Consider the following 23301-nt stretch of genomic DNA (forward strand, 5'->3'; position numbering starts at 1 on the left):
CACAATTCCAAGTTCCCAGGGCTGAGGACAGGGGCGAGGATCTGTTGGCCCAGAACTGGTCAGGGTCCAGGACCACCCCATCAGCTTTGGTCCGGGGTCAGGGGGCCTGGACAAATGTTGCTGCTGGGGTGGATTGTGGGGGACAGAACTGGCACTTTTGAGAGAAACTGGGAGTCTATTGATGCTGGACATTCACTGCAGAACTGATCCCGAACAATCCCCTTTTGTCACCCACAAAGGGACTTTTCAGAACAGTGAGCACATACATGAGAAAAATGGAGCAGGGTTTGTTCTGTTGGCCTGGTTTCCTCTTTAAGGGAGATTTTTTAATAATTTTTTTTAAAGAGAGAGAGAATTTTAATATTTATTTTTTCTAGTTTTCGGCGGGCACAACATTTTTGTTTGTATGTGGTGCTGAGGATTGAACCTGGGCCGCACGCATGCCAGGCGAGCGTGCTACCACTTGAGCCACATCCCCAGCCCTAAGGGAGATTTTTAAATTCTGTCTGCTTTGTGCCTAGTTTTCTATGCATTCCAGAAACTTGTCCCATATTTCACGTAGTATCAAAACTCTCTGAGAAGAATCTGGCAAATGCAATAAGTATATTTAATCTGGGGAGAGTTTTTGTGATGTGGGCTACATTTTTTTTTTTTTTATTCATTCAGTCGCCACATAGTCATTGATTCTCACTATATATGAGTGCTCTGCTGGCAGGTGCCATTAAAAGAAATACTCATGGGTATAGAGACCTCACAGTAGATGCCTCAAACAGCTCCTGGCAACTCTGCTCCTACTTGGCCTTGCAGGAACCCATATTCCTTCCCTTTCCAGTGACTCCACGCTGCCTTAGAGCTGTGGTGCTCAGACCTGAGCTGGCATCTGTCGTAGGGGGAAGTTGGGAAAACTCAGGATGCTGGGCCCACTTCTGGTTCAGTGCTTTTGGAGTAGGGTTGTAATGCCAGATTCGTGGGACCCCAGTAGACCTCCAGGAGCCAAATCCAATGCAATCACACAAGAGTCTTTATTGCAAGCTGGAGCCTGGACTCACAACCGTTTCTGACGCAGCGGTCCCGAGGAGTGAGTCCTGGCCCTTAGTTCAGTGAGGATTTATAGTTTTTTTGGGGTTACTCTATGCGTCACAACATCACACAGCAAATCATTTCACACTGCGGGAAAATCAAACAACTCTTAACATTGATTAACATATTCACTTGGCGGGAACAAGTTGGGTAGGGGTGATTGGTGATTTCAAGAGGTGGATAAATTTGAACTGATGGGTGTACACGCTAAAATACACGGTTTCCTAAAGTGTTATCAATCACCGAAACTACTGGGAGGGTCACCTGGCATTTCAGGTATTTTCCCTGTCTCATGCTGATTGGTGGTTGCTAGGGGGTTGCTATGGGTCCTCACCTAGCCTAACTGAGTCAGGGACACCTGGCTCTGCAGATCTCTCCTGTTATTTACAGACAAACAACTCAGCAGGGTGGGTATGTGCCTAGGGGCAGTCTATGGGTTTTTCTAAGGACAAGGGTCATGCCCCCTCCCTCTGGACAGGCCTTGAGGTAGAAGCTGGTTTCTCAAAAATGGAGTCACCTCAGTTTCTCAGGGCCTGAGAATCCACATTTCTGATCAGTTCCCAGGAGATACTGAGGCTGCTGGTCTAGGAACCACGTGCTGGTCACTGCCCCTGGGTGTGCACTTGCTAAAGTGTACAGAGTTGATACTGCCACATTCAAGTGCCAGTAGGCCAGAAAAGGACAGAGAAAGGCCACGGCAGCCAACTTCCTTTGAAACAGGTGGCACAGGCAGAGTGGTTGGCGCTCATGCCAAAGGTAAGGACTTTGTCACATGGCCATGGCCACTGGCCACGGAAGTGGGGCAAAGTCATCTTTCACTGGATGGCCATGTGCCCTGGAAAGGAGGATGAGCATACTAGTGGGGGACAATTAGAAGTCTCTCAAGAGGGCCCATGGAATCACATGGAGATGGGAGCAGAGGGGCTCCCAGCACTTAGTGGAGGACACAGATGTGGAAAATTCCCTTGTGGGGCATGATGGCCAGCGTTGTACGGTGGCTAACCCAGAGGGGAGGCTGAGGAGAAGCCCAAGCCTGTGTGCAGGTGTTTTCTGCAAAGGCCTGCGGAAGGTAAGGGCAAGCCAAGCTGCCCGGACTTTGCTCTCTCTCGAGAGCAGCTAGCTGTCCCTCCACCTGGGCTACTATTTCTTCACTCTTCCCTGCACCTAGGATGCTCCTTTGTTCACTGTCGCCATGGTTTTGTGGGTTGGGGCTGATGTCTTTCCCAGTCTTAAACTATCTTTTCCCACCCCATCCCCCAGGCATCTTGGCTCTGGAGAAGGCTGCGTGGCAAGAGGCGCTCAGCGATGGCATTCTGCCTCTTGATGATCCTGTCTGTGGTGGCTGTTAACCGCTTCCCCCCAGAGCATCTAGCTGCCGGCCCAGACCCTGGTCCTATGGATCCCCAGGGGGAGACTGGCACCCCTGGGCCCCACATTCGCCAAGCTCTGAGCTCCAGCCGGAGACAGCGAGCAAGGAACATGGGATTCTGGAGAGGCCGGGCTTCGCCAAGGAATTCCATCTTGGCCTGTGCTGAGAAGCAAGGCCACAGAGGGCAAATGGACAGAAGGACGCAGTCCCCAGAAGGGGACACCAGGCATTTGGGGAGGGCCAAGAGGGCCATTGCTTTGGCAAGAGATCTGAGAGTCAGTACCCAGCATCTTATGCTTCTGGGGGAGCATGAAGTCAGAGATGTAGGAATCAAAGCCCTGGGACACCCCTGGCACAGCAGCCCCAACAAGGAGACATGGAGAGAGATGGGTTTCCTGGTCAATCCACTCACAGGGAGCAACGGGGCAGCTCTTCCAGCCTGGAGACCTACTGCTGCACTGACCCTCCCATCCGCTCCAGCGGCAGGCAGGGATCAGCTGCTGGGAACTGAAGACAGAATCTCAACTGGTGGGGGACAAACAGAGGACAACACCCCAGGCTTGGGGGCTCATCAGTGGCCTAACTCTGTTGGGGAGCTGCAGATGTCCATATGGTGTGATGCGAAGACTCCTGGGCTCTTGGCCAGCCCAAAGACTGCTGGGCAGGTTCCCCCATGGCTCACAGAACATGATGTGCAGACCCTTCGGATGTTGGCCCAGGGAGAGGTGGTAGGCAAAGCCAGGGTCCCCGCCCATGGGCAGGTGCTGCAGGTTGGCTTCTCTGCCCAGGGTACCCTTCAGGACATGTCTCCTCCCAGCTTCAGCCAACTCTGCTCCCAGGGGCTCTGTGGTCTGATCAAGAGGCCTGGGGACCTGTTCGAAGTCCTTTCCTTCCACGTGGACCGTGTGCTGGGTCTTCGCCGGAGCCTGCCTGCTGTGGCCCGGCGCTTCCACAGTCCCCTGCTGCCCTATCGCTATACGGACGGTGGCACAAGGCCTGTCATTTGGTGGGCACCTGATGTGCAGCACCTGGGTGACCCAGATGAAGACCAGAACTCTCTGGCTTTGGGCTGGCTGCAGTATCAGGCCCTGCTGGCACGTGGCTGCAACTGGCCAGGCCAGGCCTCGTGCCTGGGCATCCACCGTGGGGAGTGGGCACGCCTGGCACTCTTTGACTTCCTTCTGCAGGTAGGTAACTCTTCCCCTGGTCCTGGTTTGTCAGTGTATGAATATGTACACCACAGAAATTAACCAATGCTACAGATCAGACTATCTTTTACTCCTAGAGAATGGGTTGTTAACTGTTTACCAGCATGCCACTGTTTATAACTGCATATCTTTGAATCAACAATGATTCAAGATGGTTTTGTATAGTTTAATAAAAGAGAGAGGAAGAAACAAGAGAGACAGAGGCAAAGAGAATAGGAGGAGAGAGATAAAGGGTAATAGCAGTTCAGTGTGGGCACAAGAGTGCCTGTGGTCCCTGCCATGCCCTGGTGTTGTTGTGTTGAAGGGAAGAATGGGGATCCTAGGGAAGGTTGGGCTCTTAGGGCATGGGATCTAACTGGGGAGTCTGTCTGTCTGTCTATCTATCTATCTATGGTACCAGGGATTGAACCCAGGGGTACTTAACCACTGAGCCACATCCCCAGCCCTTTTTATTTTTTATTTTGAGACACAGTCTCACTAATTGCTTAGGGCCTCCCTAAGTTGCTGAGGGCTTCAGCTCTTTATTAACTGGCCTGTTACCATTGTGGCTGGTCTCAGTTTTTGTAAGCTGGGAGTCAGTTGTGGACTCACACATGCAGAGACACAGCTGGAAAGAAACATAGACAAAAATCAAATAAAGCTCAGCAAAGGTGGACATGTGCAGTACATGCACACTGGGTCAAGTCCCTATTTCTGTAGAGACCTTTATTGAAGATAAAGGTCAACACTAGCTCTTAGGTTCACCTATGGAGATGAGTAGACTGGCCATAGGACAAGATTCAGGGTCACAGCCAGGTAGCCAGGGACAAATATGCCATATTTGGTTGGTTAGAAAATTCTTAGATGAGGACTGGGGATATATCTCAGTTGGTAGAGTGCTTGCCTCGCATGCACAAGGCCCTGGGTTCAATTCCCAGCAACACACACACACACACAAATATTCTTAGATGACACATAATACTTTGGAGATTTCCCATAAAAATCTAGCTTTCTTTAAAATTCAGGGTTGTTTACTTACACTGGGCCTCCATTCCCATAGGTCAGGATCAGCCCGAGCTGAGTAGCTGGAGGCTGCTATACTGTCCTTTTGGCCACGGGCCCCACCTCCTCATGGTCTAACATCCAGCTCCTCCTGCCTCTGTGGCCCCTTGAATATAGCAGACCTGTAGATGCTTCTAGTCACAGATTGGCCAATTCCCTGTAGTCCTTCCTGTTCCTCCAGTCTGTGTTCCACAGCTGTTTTGTGGAGGAGGAGTCATGGAGCCTGACAATCAGGAGCACAGGCTTCAGTATCGTATAGACTTGGGCTAAACCCCTGTGCCCAAGGCCACTTGCCACCATGTGAACTGAGCAGATTACTTCACCTCTCCCAACCTCATTGTTCTCACCTCCACGATGGGATTGGGTATCCCATCCTCATCCTCTCAGGCCTGGCCATTTTAGTACATAGTATCTCCTACATGTCAGCAGTTCTATCTTCTGACTTGCTCTGGGCCCTGCAGCCGGCTCTGGCCAGTGTGTGACACCCTGGAAGTGCTGGGAAATTAATGCTCTCCAGGGGATGTGACCATCCATCCAGGTTGGGGTGGGTTTCCCGGGTCATAGGACTCTCCATGCTGGAACTGGGACATTCCCAGGTAAATAGGGAAAAAAGCTGGCCATGCCACCTCCTGAGGCAGCCATGACTGATGGGAGTTGGTGTAAATGCCCCATGTGCATGTTCTGCACATCTCAGAGTCTCCAACAGGATTGAAGCCCAATTATCACTAGGGGTAAGGCTGGCTTTCCCTATCTTGTCCCCCAAGTTCTCTACTTATGTGTCTTAGAGTTAGCTCACAAATAAATTGCTTTCAGTTGAATCTTTGTCTCAAGCTCTGTCTCTGGGGGAGCCCAGCCTAAGTTAGATGGTAACACAGACATTATACAGTTTCTGCACGTGAAATCCTTTCTGTAACATACTTTAATGCACTTAATGCAGTACCTGGAGGGTACACACTCAACCATCAGCAGGCAGCGAGCCCAACACTTGTCAGGGATTAAGTCACTTGCAAATGAGATACTACATTTATCTCTATTTTAAAGTTGAGAAATTGAGCCCAGATAGGTTCAGTTACTTGCCTAGGGTCACAGCTGCTGGACTGAGGTGCAGCCTGCATGATGGAACTCAAGAGCTCTCTTCATTGCAGGGTCCCTATTCAGCTGGCCATGCATGAGGGCAGGAAAAGGGGACACCTGCAGGGAGTCCCTGGGGCCTCGGTTCTGAGGCACAGCTCCATGCAGAGGCCCAGTCCCAATCATGTGCTTGAGGCTGCTTTCTGCTCCACACAGAGTCCCTCTGTTCATCTCCCAGGTTGCAGCATGAGCATCTTCCTTGCTGCCAAGCCCTGCTGTGGGGACAGAAGTCTCTGCAGCCAAGGCACACACAGATTGGTTGTGTGGTCAGACACAACCCAGCTGGGCTTGCACCACCTCTTCCCGGGTTTGCTGGACAACAGTCAAGTCAAACACCCCTGTCTGGCTGACACCACTTTCCTAGAAGCCACTGGCAGGGCTGCAGATTGTGGGCTTCTCTGCCAGGAACCTGAGATACCTTCTGACCCCGAGCTGGGTATGAACCTACATGCAGCCCACTCTGGGGTGGGTATACATACTCATTGGTTTGGTTTTATTCTATATAATCCTTATTTTTTCTGTTTCTGTGTGTCACAACATACCATTTGCCTGGACATGGAATATACATGCACCACACTCACACATCTCCACATGCCCACGATCCATACGTATGCTTCACAAATCCCACATAGCACTCTGTAATTATCAGTGACTGCTGAAATAATGCTTGATAACAAAGTTCCCCAAAATCCAAAGGCTTAAAACACCAGCTTCTTTTTTTTTCTTACTCCAGGGTCTGTGGGTCACTTGGGCTCAACTGAGGTTGGCTCCCAGCTGTGGGTTGGTTTGAGGTTTGTTCTTTATTTCTCCATTCTGGGGCCAGGTAGAAGGAATGACACTACCACAAGCAAACTCTTCTCATGAGAACTGAAGTTCAAGAGCTCAACCAGACTGCAAAAGCACTGTCAGTGTCACATCTGTTAATAGACTTTTGGCCAAAGCAAGTCAATGGCCAAGCCCAATATCAGAGAAGAGAAGCACACTCTGCCCAGAACAGAAGGAGGAGTGAATATTTATTGGACAGTCATCAGATCAATCACACACACTCCTCCCCAAAGTGCATATTGTACACTTATGCACAAACTTTATGCGCCCACAGGCACACATATGTGTACACCATTCACCCCCTGTACTCCCTACGGCAGTCAGACACGGCCCCACTGGGGCTCAATCCTCCTGGGTCCTCAGAGGAAGTACGCAGAAGGTGCTTCAGAGTTGTCCCATGAAAGGCCAAGGAATCTGGGCTATTTGTCCTCTAATATGTAACTGTCATTGGTTGAAACCACTCCTGGGGACATGACTTCCCAGGACTGGCGGCATGTACAAGCACACACTAAGAGATCATGCTCCTGCAGGCAGAGGATGGTCAAGGCAGAAAACTGCAGGTGTTTATCATAGAAAGCACTGGAGCCTGCCTGGGGAACGGTGAGTGCCCAGGGTGTATGCGTGGGGCACTAATAGCTTCTGCTACTCGTGATGAATAAGTCAAAGATATGTTTCAACTGGCCAATATGACCAGGACTGTGCTCTCAATTAAGCAACTAGTTTCTTTGAGAAAGATAAAGCACTCATAGGGAGTGGAATATCCTCCCACCTTACCCCATGCTATTTCGAAGGAAGAGGTTTGACTAAGAGAAAACCCATTACGTCTAAATGGATCAGCGAGGAATCAGTTGTACTTTAATTGTTAGAAATACCCAGGTGCCGCAAGAAATCAAACACGTGCTCTAAAGTGGATAGGCAAGGCAAGTTTTTGCCCTCTTGCTGGCTATTAAAACCTGGTCAGCAAGTGCACCTAACAGGCAGTCCCTAACACAGCGCTGCCCTTCACCCTGATTGGAGAAGCTCAGGTCATAATCTACTCGATTGGCTAATTTAAAATTGGGGCAGGCAAAGGGAAGGGGGATAATTAAAATGGCTACAATTGGATCCAATTAAGGCTATATTTTGAAAATGAGCCGCAGGGCTTTTCTATTTCTCACATAATGAACAAAGTGGGCGTGGAGAGTGTGTGTGCATGTGCGCTGTGCTTATAAGGAGGAGGTGGCTCAATGAGCTCCGGCCATCTACAGCCACAGTTGCAGTCTCTCTGGTGGAAGGTGGAGTCCTTGTCTTAGAGTCTTGGAAAAGTTAAGATGGTGACTGCACAGCCAAGCTACGGCTGGGAGGAGCCGTGACCTTCATTCTGCTACACTAACAGATCTATCTTCAGGGGAGCCAAGAGGCTCTCTACTCAGGAGGCCAGGAAGGAGGACTTCGGACTTGCTGGGGGATTTGACATTATCTATCCTTTTTCTTTCTTTCTTTCTTTCTTTCTCTCTTTCTTTCTCTCTTTCTTTCTCTCTCTCTCTTTCTCTCTCTCTCTCTCTCTCTTTTTATTTCTTTCTTCTCCTCCAAGAGGACACATGGTGGCTGGACTGGGTGGGTGAGCGGGAGAATTCTGGCAGACTGTGAGCTGGTAATGTTAAAGCATAGAAGTCATTCTGCACCTCTGCCTGTGGGACAGATGGTCTGGGCTGCCACCATCCCAGTGCAGGTGGTAAAATCCCCTGTCTGCAGTTGAGGGCTGCTGGGGGGGGGGTCATTAGCTCCCTGGCAGGGCAGGCATGGGAAAGAGCCCTGTGGAAGCCACATGGCACTAGAAGTTAGAGGGAAAACTTGGAAGTTTGCCCACGTGGTCGGGCTCAGAGAGCACAGCTCTTCCACAGCCTAGTCAGATGGTGTAATTCCCTGCCAAGACCAGATAAGGTCTTCTCAGTGTCTTAGTTATCAGTACTTCAAGTCCTCATGGCCTCAAGGACCTGCACACCCTATCTGCTTCTGTCCTCTCCAGCTCCATCCCTCGGCTCCTGGCCTTGGTCAGTTTCTAAACGCACAGCTCAGGCCAGGCACAGAGCCTCTACATGAGTTACAAGCTGCTCTCCTCCTGGCCTGGAGCCTCCTTGCTCTGACTGGCTTGTAACTCCTCCTCTGGCCTCAGCTCTCCCCACCTCCTCCTCCCCCATTGTTCGCTCTCTTTCACAGATCCTATTCACAGCTTTCTTTCTGATCCTATTTACAAATAATCATTTGTTAACACATTCTCTTTCTCTCTCTCTGTTTAGTTCAATACCATACCCCAGCACCGAGCACAGAGTCAAGCCCTCTGCTGGTCTTAGATTAGCACTTTCTAAATGAAGGAAAGAACAAGTGAACTTACAGGGTCTTTGTGTGATTTTCTAAGTGTTGCTATGCTCTGCTTCTCAAATATCACTTCTTTATACCCCAAAAGAATTCCAGGGCTTTCTACAATTCTCTTAGTCCGCCGTACAATCATAGAGGTTGAAAACAAGACAATCATGACCCTGGCCTTCTGACCGCTAGTTAACCTAGACTCCAGAACAGAAGATGGTGCCTGACAGTGCCTAACACCGTCCCCGCACCTGCAGGAGCCACCCTACAGAGGGGGAAACAGGCTTAGGAGGTGTTTTAGTAGGCTTTTTTTTTTTTTTTTTTTTTTTTGCTGCTGTGATTAAAAGACCTGACAAAGACAACTAGAGGAGGAAAAGTTTATTTAGGGGCTCACGGTTTCAGTAGTGTCAGTTCATAGCTCCATTCCTTGGGGCTCAAAGTGAGACAGAATATCATGGCAGAGGAATGTGGTGGAGGGAAGCAGCTCAGGACAGGGCCAGGAAGTAGAGACTCCACTCACCAGACACAAAATATATACCCCAAAGCCACGCCCCCAGTGACCTACCTCTACCAGCCATACCCTACCGGCCTTTAGTTACCACTCAGCTAAGCCCCATCAGGGGATTAATTCACAGATTAGGTCAACACTCATAACAATTATTTCCATCAGTGTTCTTGCACTGTCTCACACAGGAGCTTTTGGGAGACATATCATATCCAAACCACAAGAGGAGGGCTGAGAAGCCTGCCCACTGTCTCACAGCCTTTGGTGTTGGAGCTGGGATCTAACCCAGTGCAGTTTGGCCACAGGACATCAGATGTTCTGTCAGACAGGAGTCCAGATTGGTGAACCCTGCCAATCTGGGAAACATGATGGTAGCTAATATTCATAAAGTACTTACGCCTGTCTGGCAATACCTGTTGCAAGCCACACATACTCATGTGTGTCCTCCGGCCTGAGACGGGGGATGCCATGCTTGCTCCTCCCCGTTTTACAGATGGTAACAGTCAAGTACAGTGAGACAAGCTGCCTGGTCACGGATGCTGGAAGGTGCCACTAAGCATCTTATCATATATTTTAAAAGCAGGATCTAGATTAGGGTGAAGTGTGATAGGCAATTCTATCATGGCTCCCGATATTCCCACCCACCTAGCAATAACCCCCCCTCCCTGAAGTGTGAGACCTGTGAACATGAGGTAGTATCACTCCAGGGATCAGGTTACTGATCAGTTAACTTTGAGTTAATCAAAAGGGAGGTGACTCTAGATGGCCCTGACCAAATCAGGTGAGTTTTTCAAAGAAAGCAAAAAATCTCATAGTCTCTTGCTGACCTTAAGAAAGAAAGTGAACAGCCTGTGTTGAGTTGCTATGGGGAGGGGTTGCTATGCAACAATAGAAAACTAATTCTCGAGGCAAGGGAGGTACCCCAGGAATTTAAAGGGCTGGCCCTCTCAGCTCTGTGGTTAACTCTACCTTTGCACAAACCTGAAAGTTAATGATTTCTTTGGTTTTTGTTTTATCTCTAATCCTGCCTTCATCTAAAAAGACTTTAAAAACAACAACAAAGTGGTTCATATTCTTTGCCCCATTTTCTTTTTTATTGGGGGTAGGTACTGGGAATTGAACCCAGAGGTGCTTAACCACTGAGCAACATCCCCAGCCCATTTTATGTTGAGACAAGGTCTCACCGAGTTGCTTAGGGCCTTGCTAAGTTGCTGAGGCTGGCTTTGAACTCATGATCCCCTGCCTTAGCCTCCAGAGGCTCTGGGATGACAGGTGTGCACCACTATGCCCAGCTACCCCATTTTCTGTTGGGTTCTTGGTCTTTTTTCCTAACGATTTAAAGAGATTTTTGTAGATTATGGAAAGTGATCTTTTCTTTCATTGTAGTGTAAATCTTAAATTCAATTGTCAATAGCTTTGTGTATATTTTTTTGCTGGGCAGAAATTTTAAAAACTTTACATTGTTGAAATGATCAAGCTTTTATCTTTTGACTTCTAGGTTTGTGTGTTGTCTTAAAAGGCCGTTTTTGCTTCAGAGTTATTTTAAAAATTCTCTCCTGCTTTTCATAAATTTTGGATCCATCTGGAAGTTATTTTGGAGTAAGGATAAGGTGTGAAATGACTTTTTTTTTTCTTTTCAGATGGCAGCCCAAATGTCCTAGCACCATTTGTTGAAGATTCAGTACCCCACCCCCTCCGCCCATCTGAAATACTACTGGATAGCATTTCCTTATGTATACAGATACTACCAGTTAGCCAATTTCCTTATGTATATACACTTCTATTTCCCAGCCCTTTTCAGTTCCAGGAAAGGGTCTATTTATATGCCAGAATCACACTGTTTTAATTACTGAACTTTATACTTTATGTTAATAACCAGTAGGGCTTGGTCTTTCTCATTGCTCTTTTTTAGAATTTTCTTGATATTCTTGTATATTTTTTATGTGAAATTTACAGTCAGCTGTTACTTCCATCCCCTTCCTAAATCCTTTTGAGATTTTATTGGAGCCAAATTAAATTTTTTGTGGACTGATTAAAAAAATTACATCTTAAAATAGAGTAATTCTAGCCAAGAACAGGATATGTATTTGTCTGTGTTTCTCAGAAGCGTCTTGATGTTTCTTCAGCTGATCTTCATTTTTATGTTGGGTTATTCCTGGGTACCTCATTTTCTTGTGGTTACCACAAGTAGGATCTTCCCTTGCAGTATATGTCCAGGTGGATCACCGGATTAAATAAGCCTATTACTATATCTTAATTTCATTACCATTGCCTACTAACATGGTCTTCTAATGGTTGTTCACTTTACCCTCCGGGGTTTTCCATCTGTTATGAAAGGAATTCTGTCTTCTCATTTCCTCTTCTTTCTAGTGTTTCAACCATGACTTTTTTTTAAAAAATACTGGAAACTGAACCCAGGGTGCTTAACCACTGAGCCACATCCTCAGCCCCTTTGATTTTATTTTGATTGCTAAGTTGCTTAGGTTCTGGCTGTTGCTGAGTTGGTCTTGAACTTTTTTTTTTTTTTTTTGGTACTGGGGATTGAACTCAGGGACACTCGACCACTGAGCCACATCCCTAGCTCCCCTCCCTTTTTTTTGTATTTTATATAGAGACAGGGTCTCTTTGAGTTGCTTAATGCCTCACTTTCGCTGAGGTTGGCTTTGAACTTGCAATCCTCCTCCCTCAGCCTCCCAAGCAGCTGGAATTACAGGCTTGTGCCACCTGCACCCTGGTAGACTTGAACTTTTGATCCTCATTCCTTAGCCTCCTGAGTTGCTGGGAATACAGGTGTGCGCCACCACACCTGGCTCTCATGCTGGCTTTGACTGGAGATAGGAGAAAGCATTCCTTATTCCTGCTTTGTTAAGAATTGTCAGGGATGGGTGAATAGTCGAATGCCTTTTGGGGATTTGTGGAGGTCAGTGTTTCCCCTCACCGTGTTTCACTGGGCCCTTTCTGTGAAAGCTGTTTAGACGACAATTCACTCTAGCTTTCCCAGTCGGAACCTACCTTGCTCTGGTGGATTTTCCTTTTCGTGGCTGCTGGTTTTGTGTTTAGAGTTTAGACTGATGTACAGATGGCTTTTTAGATAAGCAGTGGTTCTTAATATAGCTCTCAAATCCCATCACCTGATTCCTAACCTGGTGCTGAGGATGTGGCGTTGGGCATGGGGCTGATGAGCTGAGGTGGATCAGTTTTTCCTTCCCTGGACCTGTCGGGGAAGATGCTGTGTTGCTCATGGAGGGAGCATGGCAAGGTGGGTCTTTAGAGGAGAGTGAGAGAGTCAAAGCAGCACTGCCAGCTGGTCAGTCACTGTGGTCCCAGCCTGCTGCCTCCATGGAGAGAGACATAGGGGTTGTAAAGGGAGCCCCACATCCAGCCACGATGCAGCCCTCTGACCCCAGGTAGTGAGCCTGTCCAGCCAAGAGCCACCCTTTCCATCCTGTGGATCCTGTGACTGCCCCAGGTTGGGGAAAGATCCCTACCAGGGTCAGTAGGTATCCCTCTGGAATCTATCAGACCTGGATCGACACTGGCTGAGGAACCCCAGAGTTGGCTGGGGAGCCTGGTGGGTCTTGTTATAGGATTAGGGCCATACCCATCCCCTGGGCGGAGCTTCCCCCTGGACCTTCCTTTCCACCACAGCTGGGTCTGATGTCCCTCCTTGGCAGACTGCAGTGCCTTGTCCCATTCAGAGATCCTCTATGGGAGGTGACCATGCTAGGCCACCCCTGAAGCCTGGGTGGGGAGGTGGGATGCAGTGGGTAGGTTGTGAGTACCATCCTCTTGGGAAGAGTCCACTTGCCCTGTTCTGCACTTCATTTGTTCCCAAATTCAGAGTGCCTCAACTATGTCCTATGTGCTAGCCTAAGCACCTGTTGGGATCAGATTGAACCAAGTTCATTTTTGACACTCAAGAGCTTGTGATGCTGATGCTAGAGAACAACGTTCCTGCCACACTGTCTGACTCAGTGGTCAGATCCAGGCACCACCACTTCCTAGTTGTGTGAACTTAGGTATAGTCAGTCCCGTGACTCAGTTTCCCCTCTTGAAATGGGGATACTAACAGTGTCTATTTCTTGGTTGCTGGGAGAGATCAAACAAGTTGTTCTGGGTAAATCGCTCAGAACGGCACCTTGGAACAGCGTAAAAGCTTTGGGATGTCTTAACTAAAATTAAACAAAACTTCAATTCACATCATGATTTTGCAACACTGCTAGTTTGGTTCAGCAAAAGAAAACTGCAAAGGGTGGTTATCATTTCTTTAAGTAATGCCTCATTTTTTTTTTTAAAAAAAAGAGGGCAAAGGATCATATCCTGAAAGAATGTGGGAATGAAATTTCAGCTCCATCCTGTTTGGCTGCTGATCTGCTGTCTCAACCTAACTTCTCCTAGTGGAAAAAAATAACCAGACTGCGTGGCAAAGTAATCAAGCTGGCAGTTCTGCCGGCTAAGCTCCTCCTGTCAAACATTCAAATGGGAGTAGATTTGGGGAAGCCAAAGCTGTACATATGATAGGGGCCCACATTCCTTATAGCTTCCTCTGGAAATGAATGCTGCTGCAAGTTAATTTCCTGCATGGAATGGCCTGGAGATAGGTCAGGGAGGGTTGGCAGGACCAGAGGGCCTTGTCTGGCCTTGTATCACAGGGCATGAAGCAAAAACCAGAGCAGTTACTGTATCCTAGTCTGACTGGAGTTGCCCTGACATTTCCTCTCCCAGCATAAGAGAACTCGGGTATTTTTGACTCACGAATACATTTGTCCTCAAAACAGTAGTCCTGCTCTTGCTGGGCCTGATGTCCCTCCTTGGCAGACTGCAGTGCCTTGTCCCATTCAGATATCCTGTTTGGGAGGTGACCATGCTAGGCCACCCCTGAAGCCTGGGTGGGGAGGTGGGATGCAGTGGGCATGTTGTGAGTACCATCCTCTTGGGAAGACTCCACTGTGCCCTGTTCTGCACTTCATTTGTTCTCAAATTCAGAGTGCCTCAACTATGTCCTGGTTAGGCTAACCACCTGTTGAAGAAGGAACGTGGGAATGTGTCACACTCTGGCTCTCAGGTCTGCAGCTCTGTGTCAGCTAGGGGAGGCTTGACCTTCCTGGGAGCCCAGAGACAACTGAGAACTCTCCATCAACAGTCCCCTACTCTATGCATCTATCGTCATAGATGTGTGTGTGGCTGTGTGGCTCTCAGAGAAGTCCCTGGGAGTGTCACTGCTCCTTCTTGTTGATGAGATAACTGAGGTGTAGCAAGGCCAATACTTCTTTGGCTTAGTGGAGATAGTGAAGATACAGTGGAACCAGGATTTATCCCTAGGATGAACAGACTAAGAATTGTTTTAGCACTTTTAAATGGCTAAAATAAATTAGAATTTTGTACAGGGTACTGGGGATTTAACCCAGGGGTGCTTTACCACTGAGCCACATCCCCAACTTTTTTTTTTTTATTGTAAGATGGTCTTGCTAAGTTGCTGAGGCTGGCCTCAAACTTGTGATCATTCTGTCTCCCAAGTCACTAGGATTACAGGCATGAACCACTGCACCCGACTCAGAATAGTATTTTTTTGATATAACAAATTATTGTGAAATTCAAAATTTAGTATACATAAAATTTTATTGGAACACAGGCATGTCCATATGTATCCATGGTACATACAATAAGCACACCAGTGGCAGAGTTGAGCGGTGGTGACAGACTATACAGCTTCCAAAGTCTTTAAGTATTTGCTCTCTGGTCCTTTATGGAGCAGTTTGCCAAACTATACTCAACCCCATTGGCCGCCCTTGGAGTGACCCTTGCTCTGTAAGGACAAGTATGAATGAAAGCATGGAATACCATCTGTAAACAAAAATAACCAAAATGGGAACCTCAGACAGATCAGAAAGCTTTCTCTATTAAGCAGCGGCGGAATGGCACATTTTCAGGAGAGAAAATGGCAACTGGTTACAAGATGGGTCTTTTTATATATATATATATATATGTTTTAATGATAATCATAGCAGAATGTTTAGGGTGTCTTAATCACTAGAGACTTAGAACATGCCAGCTGGGTAGTCAGGAAACTAGCTGTGCAGGTTCAAAGTCTAAATTGAGAAAACTTAGATAATACGAAAATGTGAAACCCACTGTTACTGGGATGAAAGTCCACAGCCCAGAGCCCATTGTTTGCCTTCCCCTCCTCCCCTCCTGGATCACACTGTCCTCCTTTCTCCCTGGGGGCTGTCATTCCCCTTTTCTTGGGGGATGTTATTTTCCGTATCCTTCAGAGTCTCCCTTGCTAAGTTCAAGGACAACATGGAGACGCATGGTGATATGAGACCAGCTTTAGTGGACTTGGAATGAATTGCTGCAGGGCCCTATCCTCAGGCTTGTCCTGGCCGGTCTTTTAGTTGTCTGAATGAGGACTTCCTCACTGCAGGAGACCCAGCTGTCTGCTCTATGCTCCTTCCTCTGTTCCAACTTGACTCACTTTCCACCCACTCCTAGATTGGGAGAAGATGGGTTCAGGGATCAGTACGTCACCACTGACGGTTGTTGGACTAGGATGAATATATGTCAGCTGCTCCCTTTGGCAGAAGGGAGGAATTTCTATGCTGTGGCTGTTGGTGGGACAGGTCCTTTATCTCTCTCCCATTCTCTCCTACTGGCCACCAACAGGAAAGTGGACCCACAGCAGGCCCCTGCAGGCTTCCTAAGGCAATATGGGGACGTTGGTAACATTGTGGGTGGAAAAGTAGAGAGCAGCAAGAAATCTGAGTCCTGATCTTAATTCTCCCACTGGGCTTGGGAGACCTTTGGTCTCTACCTAGCGGAAAGCCAATGATGTGAGAATATCTGAATCCTGTAAAAGATTCCCCCACCTTGCTAAAGACAGCATCTGAGTCCTGGAGAAGGGATTCCCCTGCCTCTTTATAGTCCATCTGCTTGGTGACACCACCTACTTTCTTTTGTGACTATAAAAGCTCCTGTAACTTCTTCCACAGAGGGAAGAGCTATATCATTCCATATCTCTTCAAACTGTGTTCCTGGGTTATGGTCACTGATTTGGCTCAGAATAAACTATTGTTTTCTTAATCTCCTCAAAGCAGAGTTATTTTAATTGCAATTGAAGACCTGGTTGGATGGCCACAAATGAGAGTCTTGGACTTGGATATGTTCAATTGGGGCATGCTCCGTAGGTATCAGCAATGTGAGCAGACTAGCAAGGATGCTACCCAGACTCAGCATCTGGAATCTGTTTCCACCCGGCTCTAATCTGACCTTCCATGGAGCATCGTGTCCTGTGCTAGATGCTAAAGTTTAATTAAAACATTAATCAAGAAGTGCCTGGACACATGGCAGCAAATGGAGACTGTGAGGGGCTTCTGCCTAAATTTGGGGTCTTCCAAAAACAGACCTCGAAACTAGGATCTGTGTACCAGAAGTTCATTTTGGAGATGGTTCTAGGAAGCCTGGCGAACAAATGGGGAGGAGAAAGAAGAAAGGAAGAAAAGTCCACCAAGGATGCAGTAATGAACGAGCGACCACTGTGGGCGAGTGAATGGGCGGCCACTGTGGGCGAGTGAGGCTCAATGCAGGTGGGGACCCGTGACAGACTGTGTAGTACACTCCTGTAGAGTATTATCCTCTAGGAGGGAGGTGCCATGGTATTTGTCACCAACTCCCATAAGACATTGGTTGATGGTAGAAAGATATTAATTTTATGGCATTTTTAGTTTGCTGAGTTGGGAGGCCATATCTGTCCAGGGGCCAGAGGGCTTCCCTAGACTAGGGAGCTATATGATGGGGACCTTTCCAGGTTCATGGGTGGGTACCAAGATATCTGCTATAGTCTTAGAAACTAAGCATGTTTCATCCAAAAGAGAAAACTCAAGCCACAGACTTCAGCAATGTGAGAATTTGTTTTTGGTAAGACTTAAGAACTGGGGATGGGGTTGCAGCTCAGTGGCAGAGCACTTGCCTAGCATGTGTGAGGCACTGGGTTTGATTCTCAGCACCACATACAAATAAATAAAGGTCCATCCACAACTAAAAATTTAAAAATTATTAAAAAAAAAACTTAAGAACTTCAGAGAATGGAAGAAAAAAGCCCTGGGAAGCCTTGGGAGCCAGGAGCAGGGGTGAAGGTGAGTGGCCAGGGGAACTTGGCCCCTTTCTACCTTGTGATTGGGAATGCGGGGGACTTTGATGCCAACAGACAATATTCAGCAGGGAAGACAAGTTCTCCCACAGGAAAACCAGGTCCTCTAATAAGTGTGTGCTTGCCCAAGCAGCCCCGGCTCTCCTGTTATCCTGCCCCGCCTTGAAGCACAGGAAAGCCTGAGCCACTTGCAGAGGTCAAAGGAGGTCTCCATTGTCACTCATTATGGAATTAATTAATTAATCTGGTCTCAGTCTTACTAATTAAGGCTGGAGAAAAGAATTCAAAATTGTGAAGGAGGAAGAAGACCCAGAACCTACCACCCTCCATGACAGCTGAGGCAGCAGCAGGCCTGGGTGGTGTCTCAAGGGTCCAATCTATCTTCTGTGGTCTAACCTGAGTCAGACCTGGTTGGGCTTTAGCCAGCACCACCATCTTGTTTCCCTGGGCCCATCTGCAGCCCACCCTGCACAAATAGGGGAACCCAGCCCATCACCTCCAGAATGAAGCACTCACTCATCAAATTCAAATCCCAGCTGTACCCATCTTGCATTTATGACCTTGGGCATGTTTGAGCTCTGGGACCTCAAGGGTAGAGTGAGGATAATAATGCCTTCCCTGCAAGGCTGCGAAGAGGAAGAAGCAAGCTAGAGGTGACAGCGGTGGTGGTAATGGTCACCTGATGATGGTTTTTTCCCTGATCCAATCAACTCTGCAACACCAATTTGGTGTCAAGACTGTCTACCCAAAGTCAGTATCTAATCCTGCAAGTCAGTCTCCATTCAGATGCTAGTTACAGTGTACTTCTGAGCAACCAGCTATGAAGTAAGGGATCCTCCTCGATGTGCAAAAAATGTGCAAAAAAAATGACTCTGAGAACTCAGAAAAACACTTTACTTTTATCGGTTTATTGTAAAGGGTACAAGTAAACATCCAGATGAAGAGGTGGACAGGGGGAGGTTGGGAAGGGCCCTAAGTGTAGCCTATGTCCCTGAGGATTTGGGGAGTGTCACCCTGCCACCGAGAAGTGATAGATGTGTTCACCATTCTGGAAGTTTTTGGAATTTGAAGCTCTCTGCATTGTTCAGAAGTTTTTATAATCCCATCTGCAGCCCGCATGACCCGCTTGGCTGGAGTCATGGGCTTCGTGAAAGTTCCCACCCCTATTCACCCTGAGCAGCCACATTGGCAAAAACACAGATGTGACCCAAAGGGCCTCGTTGTGGGTAATAAAATATTGCTATCACTTGAAAAATTCCAAAGCTTTTAGGAGCCTTTTGCCAGGAATTGGCAACAAAGACCAAATGTATTTTCTACCATACTATAGCATCACTGCTGAGGGATGCTCCATCATCGCTTCACTGGATGAAAATGGCTCATTTCTGTGGAGGCGAAGCCTGGGCCTGTTCTGTGCCATCAGCACTAGGGTTGGGAATGAGTCTGGCTGCAAGGAACTGGAGCCTCTTGACTGTTGAGGGAGGAAGTTTGCCAGCTTTGCTTGGGCTCTCCTCCCCTTCCTCCCAGCGTGGGGCCACCTGGCTTCCTGTACCTGCCCCCCTTGGCTGTCTTTCCCTCACCTCTGCCCAGACTCTTTCCTCTCTTACTGGGTGGCCCCAGCCCCAGGCATGTTCACTGGAGCTGGTTTGTAGGGCCGTTGCTGGTGTCTTTCTCCCCAGTGGTGTTCCCAGGCTTTTTAGTGTAGACCAGCCATTCTGCAAAGATGGGATCATAGTCTTCCCCATGCAGTGCTCTTTCAGGAACTTGGTACACTTTGTGGCCGGAGAATTAGGCACCTATGTGACTTATCCAGTGCCCAGAACTCAAATCCTTCCTCCCTACTGCTGCCACCTCCTGGAGACTTAAGGAAATGACCCAGAAAAATCCCAGAGAGCTGGCTCTTCCTTTTTTTGTGTATTTCCTGTGCCTCATGCCCTAATTCCCCCTATCCATACCAACTGGAATTCAAAGCTCAGCCCCATTACCAGCACCCACTAAATAATTTACAGGGATGACAGCTTTGCTCCAAGATGGAGTGACCGAAAGGCACATCTCACCCCTCTGCCCCCTGTGGCTCCCTACGGCACCTAACCCCTCTCCATTCCTCTCTCCCTTTCTACAGCAACAAACTGAATTTTCCTCCTGTCTCATGCAAAGCAAGTCCTTCCACACCCAGACCTCTTGAGAGCTCTCCTTCTACCTTAAGTGCTCAACAAGGTCATGTGTTAAATCAAGATCCTTTCCTAAGAGGGGGAAAAGTGCAAGTCTTCCCTACTAGTGAATCCTGTAAGTGATGGTGATTCTCCCTGGACACTCATCCTGAATTCATCTCTCATCCAATCCCAAGCCTTCTAAAATTGCCTCCCCTTTTTACTATGGTCCTTCTCCTGTCTTTCTCTCCCTAGCAGAACCTTCTCCTCTATCTCCAGAGGATTCTGCCACCTCTATTTAGGCCTCTCTCTTGGTTCTTGAGGCTCATAGCAGACAATATCTTCCTGTAGGTCAGGGCGAGGGGCTGACCCACAATCTTGTTGGTTCCTGACCCATAGGCATGACTCCTGCCTTCTAAAGGGAGGATAATACCAAGTGTTCTTATGGAACCCTTCTGGCCCACTCTAAAATGCCCGGTGTGTCCTCAAGGCCAGGGTTCAGGAGCAGTGGGCATCGGGTGCAATCCATACCGAGCCATGAACAAACAGCTCCTGTTGGACGGAGCAAGCTGACCAGAGCAGCAAATTGGAGGCTCCATTCCTAGCTGGAGGTCAGCCATGGAGCTGACCAGCACAGAGAGCCACTGAGGATGGGCCCCAGAGAGGCCCCGGTGTTGTGAGGGCACGGCAGGCCTGGTGGCCTCAGAGCTGGGCCTGCTAGAGGCAGGCACTGTGCCACCCCTTCAGAGACTGGCTGTCCCTGCAGGTTCATGACCGCTTGGATCGCTACTGCTGTGGCTTCGAGCCTGAGCTCTCAGACCCCTGTGTGGAAGAAAGACTCCGAGAGAAATGCCGGAACCCTGCAGAGCTGCGACTGGTCCACATCCTGGTATGTCTCCTCCGCACAATAGCTCCTTGTCACTCCAGACCTGGGTCTTCCTGTCTCTTGCGGAAGGCACTGTTGGCGAGTCTCAGAGGATCAGACACTACTGTTTCCCAATCCTGTTCTTCTTAGCAGCAGAACCCTTTGCCTGTATATTTCCTGGAATCTGCAATGAATGCATAAAACTGACCAAATGGAGCTTTGAGAGTGTGGCTGAGGTGGGGTGGGGGTGGAACTCCACCACCCCAGAGAAACTCCAGAGAACCCTGGGGGCTCCTGGAAGCAGAGTTTGAGAACAAGGTCTTTGAGTGGACTGGAGAAGAGGCAGAGAGCGGGGAAACAGGGGTCCTGAAAACAAAATCTCCTGACTTAAGCTTAGGTTGCTAGAGATGATTGTGGGGAATTAGCATGGAATTTTGGAGAATGCAGGGGATGGAGTGTGTGCATGGGAGTAGGAGCCAGAAAAGATGGTTTCCAGTCCTAACCACACCTTATTTTTTTTAAGGTACTAAAGAATTCTGTTGCTGGTTGTACTTTGGAAAAGGGTTTGGAGACACTAAGCTCTCCTCCTCTGGAAATAGTCTGATCAGTGCTTTCTGAGGATAGATGGTGTGAGTCACTTGTGCTTTTAATGATGCTCGGGGAATGCCAGGTGCTCGGGTGCAGGTGGCAAAGTAGGTGTGTAGGTGTACACACGTGTGTAGTGTGAGCATGCACGTGTGCAATTTCTTGTGATGACCTGAGGAGTAGAACCCTTTTGCACCTCCCAGCTCCCACTCATGCCCCCGCAAACAGGAAGCAGTTCCTTGTCTTGTTCGTTAGCAGGTGGTGCTGGGGCTTAACTCTCTAGGTCCAGGTGTGAACCAGCCAGGCTACTTATAAGCTGTGATCTTGTGCAAATTGCTTTTTTATTGCTTCTGTTAAATGAGGCTAATCCTAGTGTGTTCCTCCTAGGGTTGCTAGGAGGATTAATTGAGATCATGTTTGAAAAACACTTAGCATAGTACCCCTTATAGAGTAAGCACTCAGTCACGGGGACCATTTGGACAAGTAGGATGGATTGTGGGGACTGACAGCTCAGGGTCCCCAGCCCCTTAAGACTGACAGTCCATAGGTGCCAGCTATCCTGCACCCTTACCCACCCCTCTCTGTCCATCCTCTCCCCCTTCCCCCCACCCCAGGTTCGGAGCAGCAATCCGTCTCATCTGGTCTACATTGATAATGCCGGCAACCTTCAGCACCCTGAGGACAAGCTGAACTTTCGGCTGCTAGAAGGCATTGACGGGTGAGGATCTGAGGGGTTGGGTGGACGCTCACTGAATGAGGCTCGATGGCCCTGCTGCAGACTGTGGGACCATGGATACTGAGAAAGCCACAGTCCATCAGACCAAAGTTGTTGGATCTGAGCTTTAGGAGAAGTGGGGAGCCCCGGGAAAGCTGACAGGGGTACACCCTGATATCCTCCTGTTTCTGAAGAACCAGCAGTCCTACTGGGGTCTGGGAAGGCTAGTTCTTCCCCTGCTGTGGATATGAGAGCTAGCCTGGGGCCTGAGATTCCCTGCTCACCCTTTGCAGGCAGCTGGGTCCTCCCAGGGCTTATTCTGGTTCTGCATTTGCCAAACAGAACAGAGGAGAGCAGACTTGATCCACCAGGCTTCTCTGTGGGATGGGCCCCATCTAGAAGATCTGCCCTCTGCTTTCACAGCACAGCAGGTCAAAAAATCCCCTGAGGACAAGATGGCAGAAGCGGGCCTGGGAACTTTGCCTGGTTTCTCCAGCTGTGCAACTTGGACAGTCTGCCTTCGCCTTTCACTGGAACTTTCTGAGATCACTTTTGCTTTCCCTTTCTATTGTGGGGTTCTGGGGACTTTGCTGCAGGTTTCCCGAGTCTGCTGTGCAGGTTCTTGCATCAGGCTGCCTACAGAATCTGCTGCTCAAGTCGTTGCAGATGGACCCAGTGTTCTGGGAGAGCCAAGGTGGAGCCCAGGGGCTGAAGCAGGTCCTGCAGACCCTGGAGCGGCGGGGGCAAGTCCTGCTGGGACACATCCGGAAGCACAACCTCACTCTCTTCAGGGACAAGGACCCGTGAGCCCATGGCTGCCCAGACAGGGCCCGGTTGCTGGTGGACTCCTCACAGCACAACCCTCAGCCAAGGAGCATCCGTCTGATGGCCATATTTCCTTGGGCTCACCCATCTCGAGGACAAGCAGGAAAAGCCATAAACCAGAGGGTCACATGGACGCCATGGACTGTTCCACCTGGCTGGGCCAGGGGATGTGTGTTGAATTTTCAATCTCTCCACATTTTTTCCCTGCCTTCTGGGCTCTGGCTGTTAACCCTGTCGCACAAATAAACGAGGTTGATTCTGGCCTGAGATTTTAAAGCCTATAAAGACAAATGCTTAGGTTTAATTCCTACCAGTTACGGTTTTTTTGTTTGTTTGTTTCTTTAAAAGTGATAAAAGTAATCATGCTCACCAAAATCAAATCCATGAATAATAGAAGCAAAGAGGACAATAATTGAAAGTACCAGAACCTCCCTCGAGGATGTTTGTGTGTATATGTTCTTTAAATACACACTACGTGCAAATAAAGAATTGGAATTGTGCTTTGCTTTTCAA

The 23301-nt window shown here is 48.4% G+C and overlaps 1 protein-coding gene across 3 annotated transcripts in view; it reads left to right on the top strand.

Annotated features, from left to right (window-relative positions):
• The window catches only part of Gask1a (golgi associated kinase 1A), a 57100-nt gene extending 33799 nt beyond the window's left edge, over positions 1–23301 (top strand). The window contains exons 2-5 of one of the 3 annotated variants that reach the window (XM_046437668.2): positions 2341–3636; positions 20565–20687; positions 21863–21966; positions 22306–22532. In XM_046437668.2, the coding sequence (XP_046293624.1) occupies positions 2341–3636; positions 20565–20687; positions 21863–21966; positions 22306–22411 (1629 nt within the window). In that variant the 3' untranslated portion in view covers positions 22412–22532. Of the gene's footprint in view, positions 1–2340; positions 3637–20564; positions 20688–21862; positions 21967–22305; positions 22533–22559 lie in introns of those variants that run through there. The other 2 variants (XM_046437667.2, XM_058576603.1) reach the window with 2 other exon arrangements.

Source organism: Marmota monax, unplaced genomic scaffold (genome assembly GCF_021218885.2).
Source record: "Marmota monax isolate L192 unplaced genomic scaffold, Marmota_monax_Labrador192_F-V1.1 WCK01_AAM20220418_F8-fsc00021, whole genome shotgun sequence".
Taxonomy (NCBI): Eukaryota; Metazoa; Chordata; class Mammalia; order Rodentia; family Sciuridae; genus Marmota; species Marmota monax.